The 16,756-nt window shown below is 46.4% G+C and overlaps 1 protein-coding gene across 2 annotated transcripts in view; it reads left to right on the plus strand.

Annotated features, from left to right (window-relative positions):
• Positions 1-16,756, plus strand: part of CDH22 (cadherin 22) — a 464,550-nt gene that overhangs the window by 243,301 nt on the left and 204,493 nt on the right. For both annotated transcript variants that reach the window (XM_063960457.1, XM_063960456.1), the window contains exon 2: positions 10,475-12,131. In XM_063960457.1, the coding sequence (XP_063816527.1) occupies positions 11,817-12,131 (315 nt within the window). In that variant the 5' untranslated portion in view covers positions 10,475-11,816. The remainder of the gene's footprint in view (positions 1-10,474; positions 12,132-16,756) is intronic.

A 16,756-nucleotide genomic window follows, 5' to 3' on the forward strand; every position in this document is an offset into this window, starting at 1 on the left:
ATTTAACCATATTATTAGGATTCATCAGACCTGAACACTGGATGTATGCTGTGGATCCTTTCTTAATGTGGACACTGTGATACAAAATACATTAATGAGCAATATTTGAAACTAATACATATCAGACTTTGTGTACTACTGAGTTAAAAACTATATCCGAAATAAGGGATGTAGTCAGGCTCTTGATGGCCAGAATCCCGAAAGTGGAATCGCAATGGTCATAATGGCGATGGATTCCGACGTTGAGTAATAGGTTTAGTTTTAGGGTTAGGCACTAGGGACAGGGTTAGAGTTAGGCTGTGGGAGGGGGCGGTTATTGTTAGACTGCCAAAGGAGATGGTTAGGGTTAGGGAGGGGTGAATTAAGGTTAGGGTTAGAATTCTCACTGGGATCCTGTGACCTTCGTGATTCTGCTGTCGGGATTCTGACCTTTGGGTTTCCTGACCACCCGCACTTTGTACTTAACCTGAAATAAGAGATGAGGATCTTGGGGGTAATTCCAAGTTGATCGCAGCAGGAAATTTTTTAGCAGTTGGGCAAAACCATGTGCACTGCAGGGGGGGGCTAGATATAACATTTGCAGAGAGAGTTAAATTTGGGTGGGTTATTTTATTTCTGTGCAGGGTAAATACTGGCTGCTTTATTTTTACACTGCAAATTAGATTGCAGATTGAACACACCACACCCAAATCTATCTCTCTCTGCACATATTATATCTGCCTCCCCTGCAGTGCACATGGGCCCTCATTCCGAGTTGTTCGCTCGCTAGCTGCTTTTAGCAGCATTGCACTCGCTAAGCCGCCGCCCTCTGGGAGTGTATCTTAGCTTAGCAGAATTGCGAACGAAAGATTAGCAGAATTGCGAATAGAAATTTCTTAGCAGTTTCTGAGTAGCTCCAGACTTACTCAGCCATTGCGATCAGTTCAGTCAGTTTCGTTCCTGGTTTGACGTCACAAACACACCCAGCGTTCGCCCAGACACTCCCCCGTTTCTTCAGACACTCCCGCGTTTTTCCCAGAAACGCCAGCGTTTTTTCGCACACGCCCAGAAAACGGCAAGTTTCCGCCCAGAAACACCCACTTCCTGTCAATCACAGTACGATCACCAGAACGATGAAAAATCCTCGTTATGCCGTGAGTAAAATACCTAACTTTTGTGTAAAATAACTAAGCGCATGCGCTCTGCGAACCTTGCGCATGCGCAGTAAGCGACTAATCGCAATATAGCGAAAATCGGCAACGAGCGAACAACTCGGAATGACCACCATGGTTTTGCCCAATTGCTAACAGAATTCCTGCTGCGATCAACTTGGAATTACCCCCATACTTAGCTAAATGTATCCACCGTGCTCTCTTTCACTCCTTTGCAGCAGAGTGCAATGTTAGGAAGGTGGTACTTAAACTAAACAGTTGCTCAGTCTTGCTTTGCAGAAATGCGCTCTGTGGATTAGAGTATCCATACACAGAGACAAGGCCCATTATGTCACATCAACTCAAATTACTGACTGCAGTCTCAGTTGTTGACCTATATCAGATATTATGAGTACGTTTCTAATATTTTGTCTGTCGCAGAATGTGAGCTAACATTTTACTTTTTAACATGGCTTTAGTTGCACATTCAAGTTAACACAACAATGTGTTGTTGTTTTTTTATTTTTATGGTTCTTATATGAAAAATGTAATTTGGGTTTTAAGGTGCTGTTGCCCTATGAGGTGCTAGGCAAGATATTGGTTCAGGTACACAGCTAAGTAACAAAATTGGAAATTGCCACAAGCCTGTCATATTTACACACTTGCCATAAGGTTCCACAAACACATGCCCATCAGACACCATTGGACCTTCCCCCTAAGCTCATCAAACCTCCTCAGTTGTCCCTTAAATACAGCCAGGAATCTCACATATTCCCCTTACATGCCCACCAAATAACCTACATGTCATCAGAGCACCCCACATTCCCATTTGATCTTCCCACATGCCCATCAGCCTACTCAACTTGCCCTTCATATTCCATCAGACATCTCCACATGCCCCTTACTTGTCCATCAGGCCCCAATATGCCCCACATGCCATCAGGCTCTAGCAATGGCACTTACATGCCCATCATATGTTTCCCCCTTACATGCCTATCAATTGTTCCCCCATCCCACTTATATGCCCATTAGTTCTTCACCTGTGCACCTTATTTGCCTATCAAAAGTTCCCATACCCAGGAATCTAGCCCATTGATGTGACACTGCAGTCAGACAATCTATTCAATGAGTTATCTAAAGAGGATTTGTGTCCAAATCCATTTTTTTTAGCAGCGGTCTATAAATGTGTGTGTATATATATATATATATATATATATATATAATCCTCCAAATCAGTCGGCACTCAGATCCTAAATGAACAGCTTCCCCCGGTGCCCGATTCCTTTAGAAAATAGCTCTCCAAACGCGGTATGAACGGCACTCACAGGGTTTGATAAATGAAGAAAACGCTGGTACATTTAATAGTGTGACATTTCGGAGCTACTGCTCCTTCCTCCAGACATAACTGGAGGAAGGAGTAGTAACTCCGAAATGTCACACTATTAAATGTACCAGCGTTTTCTTCATTTATCAAACCCTGTGAGTGCCGTTCATACCACGTTTGGAGAGCTATATATATATATATATCATGTGGGAAGGGGCATCATAGCATGGGCTTTCTCTGGTATCAGTCTTGTCATGCCCCCTCCCCACGAGGCATGCGCCTTATGTCCCTGTTGGAAAAATGCAGGAAGGAGACGCCAATTCCCTCTCTGGTACAGGGCACCATAGAGTCTACTTACGGCTCTGCAACTCTGCATATAGATATCAATAGGGCTATTGAGGTGATTTATGACAAATGTTAGGACACACAAAATAGCTAACTATATGGGGTTCCATTTAGGAGTTACAGTGTATGTACACAAAATGTAAGAAGCAAAAAGACACACTCAGAAAAACAAAAATAAGATTTTAAACCTACCGGTAAATCTTTTTCTCCTAGTCCGTAGAGGATGCTGGGGATTCCGTAAGGACCATGGGGTATAGACGGGCTCCGCAGGAGACATGGGCACTCCAAGACTTTAGATGGGTGTGGACTGGCTCCTCCCTCTATGCCCCTCCTCCAGACCTCAGTTAAAGAACTGTGCCCAGAGGTGACGGACAGTACAAGGAAAGGATTTTTGTTAATCTAAGGGCGAGATACATACCAGCCCACACCATACACACCGTACAACATGGCATACACTAAACCAGTTAACAGCATGAACAACAGCATCAGCCCGAGACTGATCTCAACTGTAACATAACCCTTATGTAAGCAACTATATACAAGCCTTGCAGAAATTAGTCCGCACTGGGACGTGCGCCCAGCATCCTCTACGGACTAGGAGAAAAAGATTTACCGGTAGGTTTAAAACCTTATTTTCTCTTACGTCCTAGAGGATGCTGGGGACTCCGTAAGGACCATGGGGATTATACCAAAGCTCCAGACCGGGTGGGAGAGTGCGGATGACTCTGCAGCACCGACTGAGCAAACATGAGGTCCTCCTCAGCCAGGGTATCAAACTTGTAGAATTTTGCAAAAGTGTTTGAACCCGACCAAGTAGCTGCTCGGCAAAGCTGTAAAGCCGAGATGCCTCAGGCAGCCGCCCAAGAAGAGCCCACCTTCCTAGTGGAATGGGCTTTTACCGAATTAGGTAACGGCAATCCAACCGTAGAATGAGCCTGCTGAATCGTGTTACATATCCAGCGGGCAATAGTCTGCTTAGAAGCAGGAGCGCCAACCTTGTTGGCCACATACAGAACAAACAGTGCCTCTGTTTTCCGAACTCGAGCCGTCCTGGCTACATACATTTTTAAGGCCCTGACTACATCAAGGGACTTGGAATCCTCCAAGTCCCCCGTAGCCACCGGCACCACAATAGGTTGGTTCATATGAAACGACGAAACCACCTTAGGCAGAAATTGAGGACGAGTCCTCAACTCTGCTCGATCCACATGGAAAATCAGATGGGGGCTCTTGTGAGACAAAGCCGCCAATTTGGACACCTGCCTTGCAGATGACAAGGCCAGCATCATGACCACTTTCCAAGTGAGAAATTTTAATTCAACCGTTTGAAGAGGTTCAAACCAGTGAGATTTTAAGAACTGTAACACCACGTTAAGGTCCCATGGTGCCACTGGGGGCACAAAAGGAGGCTGGATATGCAGCATTCCCTTTACAAAAGTCTGGACTTCTGGGAGAGAAGCCAATTCCTTCTGAAAGAATATAGATAGGGCCGAAATCTGCACCTTAATGGAGCCTAACTTTAGGCCCATATCCTCTCCTGTCTGTAGGAAGTGGAGAAAACGGCCCAGGTGGAAATCTTCCGTAGGAGCATTCTTGGCTTCACACCAAGATACATATTTCTTCCAGATACGGCGATAATGTTTCGCCGTCACCTCCTTCCTAGCTTTTATCACAGTAGGGATGCCTTCCCCTGGAATACCTTTCCTAGCTAGGATTTGGTGTTCAACCGCCATGCCGTCAAATGTAACCGCGGTAAGTCTTGGAACACGCAGGGCCCCTGTTGCAACAGGTCCTCCCTGGGAGGAAGAGGCCACGGATCTTCTGTGAGCATTTCCTGAAGATCCGAATACCAGGCTCTTCGAGGCCAATCCGGAACAATGAGTATTGTCTGCACTCTTTTTCATCTTATGATTCTCAATATTTTTGAGATGAGCGGAAGAGGAGGGAACACATAGACCAACTAAAACACACATGGTGTCCACCGCTACTGCCTGAGGGTCCCTTGATCTGGAACAATAGATCCGAAGCTTCTTGTTGAGGCGTGACGCCATCATGTCTATTTGAGGAAGTCCCCAACGACTTGTTATCTCTGCAAAAACTTCTTGATGAAGACCCCCACTCTTCTGGATGGAGATCGTGTCTGCTGAGGAAGTCTGCTTCCCAGTTGTCCACTCCCGGAATGAAGACCGCTGACAGAGCGCTTACGTGATTTTCCGCCCAGCGAAGAATCCTGGTGGCTTCCGCCATTGCCACTCTGCTCCTTGTCCTGCCTTGGCGGTTTACATGCGCCACGGCTGTGACATTGTCTGACTGAATCAGAACGGGTAGGTCGCGAAGAAGATTCTCCGCTTGTCGTTGGTCATTGTATATGGTCCTTAATTCCAGCACGTTGATGTGTAGACAAGCCTCCTGGCTTGACCATAGTCCCTGAAAATTTCTTCCTTGTGTGACTGCTCCCCATCCTCGGAGGCTCGCGTCCGTGGTCACTAGAACCCAGTCTTGAATGCCGAACCTGTGACCCTCTAGAAGGTGAGCACTCTGAAACCACCACAGGAGAGACACCCTGGCCCTGGAGGACAGGCTTATTTTCTGATGTATTTGTAGATGGGACCCCGACCACTTGTCCAGAAGGTCCCACTGAAACGTCCTCGCATGGAACCTGCCGAAGGGGATGGCCTCGTAGGCCGCCACCATTTTTCCCAATACTCGAGTGCATTGATGAACTGACACTCTTTTTGGTTTTAGCAGGTCTCTGACCATGTTCTGGAGTTCCTGGGCTTTTTCCATTGGGAGAAAAACCCTCTTCTTTTACGTGTCCAGAATCATGGCCAAAAATGATAGCCGAGTCGTCGGAATCAACTGCGACTTTGGTAGATTTAGGATCCAGCCGTGTTGCTGCAGCACTCTCAGGGAGAGCGACACACTTTTCAGTAATTGATCTTTCGATCTCGCTTTTATCAGGAGATCGTCCAAGTATGGGATAATTGTGACTCCTTGCCTGCGCAGGACCATCATTTCCGCCATTACCTTGGTGAAAATCCTCGGGGCCGTGGAAATGAGGGGGATAAATGGGGACATGAAGGTATGCATCCTTTATGTCTAGCGATACCATAAAATCCCCCCCTTCCAGGCTGGAGATCACTGCCCGGAGAGATTCCATCTTGAATTTGAACCTTTTCAAATACAGGTTTAGGGATTTTAGATTCAGAATGGGTCTGACCGAGCCATCCGGCTTCGGGACCACGAATAGGGTTTAATAGTACCCTTTCCCCTGTTGTATTAGGGGAACCTTGATAATCACTTGCTGTTGACACAGCTTTTGTATGGCAGCTGAAACTATTTCTCTCTCTGGGGGAGAAGCTGGCAAAGCCGATTTGAAAAATCGGCGAGGAGGCACTTCTTCGAACTCCAGTTTGTAGCCTTGTGACACAATTTCGATCGCCCAAGGATCCAAATCCGACTGAACCCAGACCTGACTGAAGTGTCGAAGACGTGCCCCCACCGGTGCGGACTCCCGCAGCGGAGCCCCAGCGTCATGCAGTGGATTTTGTATAGGCCGGGGAGGATTTTTGTTCCTGGGAACTAGCCGTAGCTGGTGTTCTTTTTCCTCTACCTCTGGCGAGGAAGGAAGAGCCCCGACCCTTTCTGAACTTATGCGACCGAAAGGACTGCATCTGATATTGAGGTGTTTTCTTTTGCTGTGGGGGAACATAAGGCAAAAAAGAAGACTTACCCGCGGTAGCTGTGGAACCAGGTCCGCGAGGCCCTCCCCAAATAAAACCTCACCCTTGTAAGGTAAAGTTTCCATATGTCTCTTAGAATCGGCATCACCCGTCCATTGGCGGGTCCACAGGGACCGTCTAGCAGAAATTGCCATGGCATTGGCTCTTGAACCCAACAGCCCAATGTCTCTCGCAGCCTCTCTCATATATAACGCTGCATCTTTAATGGGACCTAAGGTCAACAAAATGCTATCCTTATCTAGGGTGTCAATGTCAGATGACAAGTTATCTGCCCATGCTGCAATTGCGCTACCCACCCATGCCGACGCTACTGCCGGTCTGAGCAAGGCACCCGTATGTGTATAACTTGATTTTAAGGTAGTTTCCTGTCTGCGATGAGCAGGATCCTTGAGGGCTGCCGTGTCTGGGGACGGTAGCGCCACCTTTTTGGACAAGCGCGTCAAAGCCTTGTCCACCGTGGGCGAGGATTCCCACCGTAACCTCTCCTGTGAGGGGAAAGGATACGCCATAATAATTCTCTTGGGAATCTGCTGTTTCTTGTCTGGAGTTTCCCAAGCTTTTTCAAATAAGGCGTTCAACTCATGAGATGGGGGAAACGTTACCTCAGGTTTCTTTTCCTTAAACATGCATACCCTCGTGTCAGGGACAGAGGGGTCCTCTGTGATATGCAAAACATCTTTTATTGCAATAATCATATAATGAATACTCTTGGCCACCCTTGGGTGTAACCTCGCATCATCATAGTCGACACTGGAGTCAGAATCTGTGTCGGTATCAGTGTCTGCTATCTGGGAAAGGGGACGTTTATGAGACCCCGAAGGGCCTTGTGACACAGTCAAAGCCATGGATTGACTCCCTGCTTTTTCCCCGGACTCTGCTTTGTCCAATCTCTTATGTAATAAAGTCACATTTGCATTTAAAACATTCCACATATCCAACCAATCAGGTGTCGGTGGTGCCGACGGAGACACCACAATCATCTGCTCTGCCTCCTCCCTAGACGAGCCTTCCGCTTCAGACATGCCAACACACACCTACTGACACCCCCACACACACTGGAATATACAAATATGGGGACAGCCCCCAATAAGGCCCTTTTGAGAGACAGAGAGAGAGTATGCCAGCACACACCCAGCGCCACTGGACACGGGAACAAAATCCCAGTCTGTACAGCGCTTTTATATAGATATATTATACACTTACTACGCCAATTAAATGTGCCCCCCCCCCCCCCTCATTTTTGCCCTCTGTACTTGTGTGCAGCAGGGGAGAGTCCGGGGAGCCAGCTTCTCTGCAGCTTGCTGTGGAGAAAATGGCGCTGGTTAGTGCTGGAGGATCAAGCTCCGCCCCCTCGACGGTATCTATTATGCTTGCCAGTGTACTTTGAGGTTATTAATTGCTGCCCAGGGCGCCCCCCCCCTTGTGCCCTGCACCCTTACAGTGCCTTATGTGTGTGTGAGTAATGGCGCGCAGCGTTCGCGGTACCTCAGTGAAGATCTAAAGTCTTCTGCCGCCTGTGAAGTCTTCTTTCTTCTTATACTCACCTGGCTTCTATCTTCCGGCTCTGTGAGGAGGACGGCGGCGCGGCTCCGGGACGAACAGCGAGGACGACACCTGTGTTCCGACCCTCTGGAGCTAATGGTGTCCAGTAGCCTAAGAAGCAGAGCCTATCAGTTAAGTAGGTCTGCTTCTCTCCCCTCAGTCCCACGATACAGGGAGCCTGTTGCCAGCAATGCTCCCTGAAAATAAAAAACCTAACAAAAGTCTTTTCAGAGAAACTCAGTAGAGCTCCCCTGCAGTGCATCCAGTCTCCTCTGGGCACAGGGTCTAACTGAGGTCTGGAGGAGGGGCATAGAGGGAGGAGCCAGTTCACACCCATCTAAAGTCTTAGAGTGCCCATGTCTCCTGCGGAGCCCGTCTATACCCCATGGTCCTTACGGAGTCCCCAGCATCCTCTAGGACGTAAGAGAAAAATATTTACATGCATATGTACTGTCGGAAACCTCTCAAGATTGGTCCAGCTTAAAAACTATCATTTGCATCAGCCATGCATAAGGCGTAACAAGTATGTAAACTTATGTCCACAAGAGAGTGGAGATAGTATAGAGATTGGATTGACAGTGTTGGTAGTGTGGATATTATTACCCTATTTGTACATAACATAATAATGTAATGACATGTCATATACATAAAGAATATTACCTTCAATTATTAATAAATGTGAATGTGGCATTTTCAATATAAAATGTAATTAAATACAAAAAAAATTAAAATACATAAATAATACATTACATTAAATTAATTATAGACACTCCCTTAAAAATTATCCATTTTTTTGCTGCAGTAGACCACATGCAAACATACACACACATATATATATATATATATATATATATATATAAATATATCACTGCATATGCCCTTCAGCACCTGTAAGGTATATGCCTTCCACAAGGAGTATCTAGTTCATACCTCCCAACATGACCCTCTCCAGGAGGGACAGAATGCTCTGCTCCTGGACTTTTCTCTTAATGTATGATTGCCAGCACCTGTGTTGAACTAGTTAATGGATAAGAAAGGTGTTTCAGCACAGGTGATGGCAATCATAGATTAAGAGAAGCCCAGGAGCAGAGTATTCAGTCCCTCCTGGAGAGGGTCATGTTGGGAGGTATGATCTAGATACACTACCTGACCATGCCCTTACCTGGAGTGAACCTGTGTTGGACAAATCTCATGGGTACATATGGTGAGTTTTTGCATATACCGCTTGTGCAGATGCGAATTTATGCTTCCCTGCGTATCTCTGAGCGATACGTGACCGGATCTATCTTTTTGTGAAATAGAACAATTAGAGATTGCAACTGGGTGTCAACAATATGGTTGTACATAACCGCCCTGACTTGTGGGAGTCTCGTGGGCATGTATGTAAAGCTCTGTGCTATTCGTGCGTACAGGGAAGAGAAGCCTGTTTCTGACAGATCTCTTGCATCCAGCATGTGACTGTTGCACGTGCTACTACTAATGACAGTTACGGTAGCTGGTGTAAAATGCAGCTTTCTGCTTGCAGATGCACACACATCCGCATTAGCCCTACAGATTCTCACATTAGCATACGGTAGTTAGTCAGATTTCTGGTGCTGCCTGCAACTACAGCCACTTTGCATGTGACTCAGCCCCACTGTATCTATCCTACAGTCTGTCCCTGCCTACATCTGTGTCTCCACTCCAGGAGAGGTACAAAAATGTATATACAGTACATACATATGTGTATGCATTTTGTATTCGCATGTGCAGTATGGAAAAAAAACTCCAAAGTCTAACAAAGTCCCGTTGTTTGCAGGTTAAGGGCGCACTACCGTATTTTGTGTAAACGGCTGCCAGCAAGTGTGATGGAAGAGACAGATAAAAAATGTAATAACTTGAAATTCAGATATTTCTGTAACAAATGGACAGTATTTTAATTTGTTATGATAGGTGTATTCTACATCAGAGGAAGTAAACTACTGATTATCTGATTTAATGCCCAACACACAGACTCCCATTCTGTTATGATACGTAAGCCTCACGCATTTTGTTTCTGCACACTCTGGGGCTGATGTACACTTGAACACAAGTCCATGTGTGGAGCTCATCTGGCACGTATCTGCTTAGTGCATGCTCCAGACCCAAGTAAGCACAACTACCGACAATGCGGAATGGTACGCAAACTGGACCCATTTCCACTTGCGACTTATGGGCTATAACATGACAGTAATCAGGTGTTCTCAAGTAGGTAAAGGTCAGTAAGGGCATTTCACTGAAGTTCCATGGAAACATTATACTTACAGGACTGCACAAATGAATTGACCCCTTGGTTGTGTTTTGGAATGTATTGGGAAGAATTAGCCCTAGAGATACAGACAAGTCTAATATTTCTTTATTTCTCTGTTTAGGTCTTTAAACTCTACTCTGCTTCAAGAAGGTTTCAATATACTTTCAGTACCAAGGACAGGGCCTACATATGGACCAAGATGAAAGAGACGTTGCTGCAACATCTTGGACAATGAGATCAACCTAACCTATCATCTATGTGTCATGGTAGCACAACAAACTACAGAGCAGGAGCCTGATTGCGTTATAATACCCCAAAAAAGACGGAGCAGGATACAATTTACTACAACATCATACTGACAGCTTAGAAAGTGATTGGAACTTTTCTTCATTCATGTATTTCCTTAACTTGCAGTTAGTACCAAACCCAAGATCCCTTGGCTTAGTAATATGCCTTTCATTTACTTATGCTACGAGGCAGATACAGTTGCTCTATTAATACTAGTAAATGTTAGTGGCACAAGCTAGGATTTTAGTGTTTAGAACACTAATTTTATCATCTCGGTGCACTAATATAATACATTAACTAGCAACTACTGTAAACGAACCTGAGTTTAATAAACCTTAGGCAACCCAGCATAATACAGTCAGTTAATACTCCTGGGTTTTAAACACTTCTCCTGACATTTTCCTGCACAACAAATATACGCATCCATATATTCCAACACATCCAATTAAACAAACTAAATAGACTTACTGTAGGTGGATACAGCACAGCTTAGAACATTGTTCCGGAACAGATTGTGCATTGTATCAATACTTCTTTGCATAAAGCAGCACATCTCACTGTCATCCCAATATAATGTGCTGCAAGCTCATTGCATTAACCCTAAATGCTTCACAGTAAATGCTGATATAATTCAGTGTTTATTTTATATCCTAGTATATTCAGAGACAGCTGTGGCTGACATTGTACCGCTTCCATGTCTTCTAAGATATCTTAATCCCTTAAAGTGTTGTATATACCAGCTGATCCCATTTAATACCGCACAGCATATTCCAGCACTGCAGTGTATATAAGTCCATTACATTGCAGTACAGCACAGCTTGGAGTTCTAGTTCATTACAGGACCTGCATTAGTTCATTACCACTAGTGCATACCGGCAAATGGGCAACATCCCCACTGTGTACAAAAGTGTTACTTCAGGAATCACAGGAGCATCCCAGGACAGGACATTTATGTGTATGTACAATGTATATCCTTCATTTACAGAAACATACTTCCTGACGTGTATCTGTAAATCTTATTAACTCCAGTATACCTTTTCCAGCACTTGGTTTAGCACAGATTACACTGCATTGATAATGAGCTACACATCCCAGCCCTTCATATAACATTGCACATAGGTGCATTCTATTACAGCCAGGGATATCCCTAACTTATAACTGCAGCCAGACGTTTCATGCACATAGGCAATGTCCTGACAAAACAGCTAGAAATTAAAAATGATGTTCCCTTATGCCACTATGACACCTGGTGTACCTATCCCCTCCTGCGTGATGTGAGGCCTCAAGGATCCTGTGGACTTGGAATGGCTGCACAAGGCTTTGCCTGGACTGTGGTGCTGATTTTATGCAGCCTGAAGCTCTTGGGAATAGTTTCCATGGAGACGGGATTGTCGTTGGAGGTGTCTGGCCGGGTGAAGCGTGGCTGGGTGTGGAATCAGTTCTTTGTGGTGGAGGAATATACAGGGACAGAACCACTTTATGTGGGGAAGGTAAGAGGAGCCGCAACACAAAAAGCTCTTTCAGATGTGAGAGATGCACACAGGGAGGGGGCTGCATGCAGGGGGTACACTCGCAGAACACTGCCTGGAGGGGAGAGTAGAAGGAGGATACGGTGGCTAAGGGACATCACAAGGGAGAAGTCAGAGCCTCAGGGAGAGAAAACGGAGACAAAAGCCTGAGGGAAACACGTGGGCGAATCAAACACAGAGAGATCATGCTCATGAGATGAGGTCTGAGAAACCTGAGACTTGTTATACCTCAGGGTAATCACACTGCTAGGCGTAATTGAGGTCTATTCATGAAAGCACGAGAGAACATTTGCATCTTATATTCCATTTCAGTTTTGTTGGTGTCTCTCTTTTTCATCTTTTTCAAAGTCAAGAAATGAGCTTAGTGAATTTGAATTACAATTAAGGGTGCCCTTAAATCATCTTTATTCATGTAAGGCAAATTCTCACATACCAATTCTATGAAAACATATTTGTGCACCCACTACGCACAACGCAACACCTACTACACACACCACAATGCTCAGAATGCACACCACATCACCCAGTATGCCCAGTATATGACAACTTGAAGTTCTAGGTCAGGGCACTAATTGGAGGTTGCTTTCCCTTTTCATATTATTACTAGAGATGAGCGCCTGAAATTTTTCGGGTTTTGTGTTTTGGTTTTGGGTTCGGTTCCGCGGCCGTGTTTTGGGTTCGAACGCGTTTTGGCAAAACCTCACCGAATTATTTTTGTCGGATTCGGGTGTGTTTTGGATTCGGGTGTTTTTTTCCAAAAACACTAAAAAACAGCTTAAATCATAGAATTTGGGGGTCATTTTGATCCCAAAGTATTATTAACCTCAAAAACCATAATTTACACTCATTTTCAGTCTATTCTGAATACCTCACACCTCACAATATTATTTTTAGTCCTAAAATTTGCACCGAGGTCGCTGTGTGAGTAAGATAAGCGACCCTAGTGGCCGACACAAACACCGGGCCCATCTAGGAGTGGCACTGCAGTGTCACGCAGGATGTCCCTTCCAAAAAACCCTCCCCAAACAGCACATGACGCAAAGAAAAAAAGAGGCGCAATGAGGTAGCTGTGTGAGTAAGATTAGCGACCCTAGTGGCCGACACAAACACCGGGCCCATCTAGGAGTGGCACTGCAGTGTCACGCAGGATGGCCCTTCCAAAAAACCCTCCCCAAACAGCACATGACGCAAAGAAAAAAAGAGGCGCAATGAGGTAGCTGACTGTGTGAGTAAGATTAGCGACCCTAGTGGCCGACACAAACACCGGGCCCATCTAGGAGTGGCACTGCAGTGTCACGCAGGATGGCCCTTCCAAAAAACCCTCCCCAAACAGCACATGACGCAAAGAAAAAAAGAGGCGCAATGAGGTAGCTGACTGTGTGAGTAAGATTAGCGACCCTAGTGGCCGACACAAACACCGGGCCCATCTAGGAGTGGCACTGCAGTGTCACGCAGGATGTCCCTTCCAAAAAACCCTCCCCAAACAGCACATGACGCAAAGAAAAAAAGAGGCGCAATGAGGTAGCTGTGTGAGTAAGATTAGCGACCCTAGTGGCCGACACAAACACCGGGCCCATCTAGGAGTGGCACTGCAGTGTCACGCAGGATGTCCCTTCCAAAAAACCCTCCCCAAACAGCACATGACGCAAAGAAAAAAAGAGGCGCAATGAGGTAGCTGACTGTGTGAGTAAGATTAGCGACCCTAGTGGCCGACACAAACACCGGGCCCATTTAGGAGTGGCACTGCAGTGTCACGCAGGATGTCCCTTCCAAAAAACCCTCCCCAATCAGCACATGATGCAAAGAAAAAGAAAAGAAAAAAGAGGTGCAAGATGGAATTATCCTTGGGCCCTCCCACCCACCCTTATGTTGTATAAACAAAACAGGACATGCACACTTTAACCAACCCATCATTTCAGTGACAGGGTCTGCCACACGACTGTGACTGATATGACGGGTTGGTTTGGACCCCCCCCAAAAAAGAAGCAATTAATCTCTCCTTGCACAAACTGGCTCTACAGAGGCAAGATGTCCACCTCATCTTCACCCTCCGATATATCACCGTGTACATCCCCCTCCTCACAGATTATCAATTCGTCCCCACTGGAATCCACCATCTCAGCTCCCTGTGTACTTTGTGGAGGCAATTGCTGCTGGTCAATGTCTCCGCGGAGGAATTGATTATAATTCATTTTAATGAACATCATCTTCTCCACATTTTCTGGATGTAACCTCGTACGCCGATTGCTGACAAGGTGAGCGGCGGCACTAAACACTCTTTCGGAGTACACACTTGTGGGAGGGCAACTTAGGTAGAATAAAGCCAGTTTGTGCAAGGGCCTCCAAATTGCCTCTTTTTCCTGCCAGTATAAGTACGGACTGTGTGACGTGCCTACTTGGATGCGGTCACTCATATAATCCTCCACCATTCTATCAATGTTGAGAGAATCATATGCAGTGACAGTAGACGACATGTCCGTAATCGTTGTCAGGTCCTTCAGTCCGGACCAGATGTCAGCATCAGCAGTCGCTCCAGACTGCCCTGCATCACCGCCAGCGGGTGGGCTCGGAATTCTGAGCCTTTTCCTCGCACCCCCAGTTGCGGGAGAATGTGAAGGAGGAGATGTTGACAGGTCGCGTTCCGCTTGACTTGACAATTTTGTCACCAGCAGGTCTTTCAACCCCAGCAGACCTGTGTCTGCCGGAAAGAGAGATCCAAGGTAGGCTTTAAATCTAGGATCGAGCACGGTGGCCAAAATGTAGTGCTCTGATTTCAACAGATTGACCACCCGTGAATCCTTGTTAAGCGAATTAAGGGCTGCATCCACAAGTCCCACATGCCTAGCGGAATCGCTCCCTTTTAGCTCCTTCTTCAATGCCTCCAGCTTCTTCTGCAAAAGCCTGATGAGGGGAATGACCTGACTCAGGCTGGCAGTGTCTGAACTGACTTCACGTGTGGCAAGTTCAAAGGGCATCAGAACCTTGCACAACGTTGAAATCATTCTCCACTGCACTTGAGACAGGTGCATTCCATCTCCTATATCGTGCTCAATTGTATAGGCTTGAATGGCCTTTTGCTGCTCCTCCAACCTCTGAAGCATATAGAGGGTTGAATTCCACCTCGTTACCACTTCTTGCTTCAGATGATGGCAGGGCAGGTTCAGTAGTTTTTGGTGGTGCTCCAGTCTTCTGTACGTGGTGCCTGTACGCCGAAAGTGTCCCGCAATTTTTCTGGCCACCGACAGCATCTCTTGCACGCCCCTGTCGTTTTTTAAAAAATTCTGCACCACCAAATTCAAGGTATGTGCAAAACATGGGACGTGCTGGAATTTGCCCATATTTAATGCACACACAATATTGCTGGCGTTGTCCGATGCCACAAATCCACAGGAGAGTCCAATTGGGGTAAGCCATTCCGCGATGATCTTCCTCAGTTGCCGTAAGAGGTTTTCAGCTGTGTGCGTATTCTGGAAAGCGGTGATACAAAGCGTAGCCTGCCTAGGAAAGAGTTGGCGTTTGCGAGATGCTGCTACTGGTGCCGCCGCTGCTGTTCTTGCGGCGGGAGTCCATACATCTACCCAGTGGGCTGTCACAGTCATATAGTCCTGACCCTGCCCTGCTCCACTTGTCCACATGTCCGTGGTTAAGTGGACATTGGGTACAACTGCATTTTTTAGGAGACTGGTGAGTCTTTTTCTGACGTCCGTGTACATTCTCGGTATCGCCTGCCTAGAGAAGTGGAACATAGATGGTATTTGGTAACGGGGGCACACTGCCTCAATAAATTGTCTAGTTCCCTGTGAACTAACGGCGGATACCGGACGCACGTCTAACACCAACATAGTTGTCAAGGACTCAGTTATCCGCTTTGCAGTAGGATGACTGCTGTGATATTTCATCTTCCTCGCAAAGGACTGTTGAACAGTCAATTGCTTACTGGAAGTAGTACAAGTGGGCTTACGACTTCCCCTCTGGGATGACCATCGACTCCCAGCGGCAACAACAGCAGCGCCAGCAGCAGTAGGCGTTACACGCAAGGATGCATCGGAGGAATCCCAGGCAGGAGAGGACTCGTCAGACTTGCCAGTGACATGGCCTGCAGGACTATTGGCATTCCTGGGGAAGGAGGAAATTGACACTGAGGGAGTTGGTGGGGTGGTTTGCGTGAGCTTGGTTACAAGAGGAAGGGATTTACTGGTCAGTGGACTGCTTCCGCTGTCACCCAAAGTTTTTGAACTTGTCACTGACTTATTATGAATGCGCTGCAGGTGACGTATAAGGGAGGATGTTCCGAGGTGGTTAACGTCCTTACCCCTACTTATTACAGCTTGACAAAGGGAACACACGGCTTGACACCTGTTGTCCGCATTTCTGGTGAAATACCTCCACACCGAAGAGCTGATTTTTTTGGTATTTTCACCTGGCATGTCAACGGCCATATTCCTCCCACGGACAACAGGTGTCTCCCCGGGTGCCTGACTTAAACAAACCACCTCACCATCAGAATCCTCCTGGTCAATTTCCTCCCCAGCGCCAGCAACACCCATATCCTCCTCATCCTGGTGTACTTCAACACTGACATCTTC

The sequence above is a fragment of the Pseudophryne corroboree genome, chromosome 3, assembly GCF_028390025.1.
Source record: "Pseudophryne corroboree isolate aPseCor3 chromosome 3, aPseCor3.hap2, whole genome shotgun sequence".
NCBI classification, from domain to species: domain Eukaryota; kingdom Metazoa; phylum Chordata; class Amphibia; order Anura; family Myobatrachidae; genus Pseudophryne; species Pseudophryne corroboree.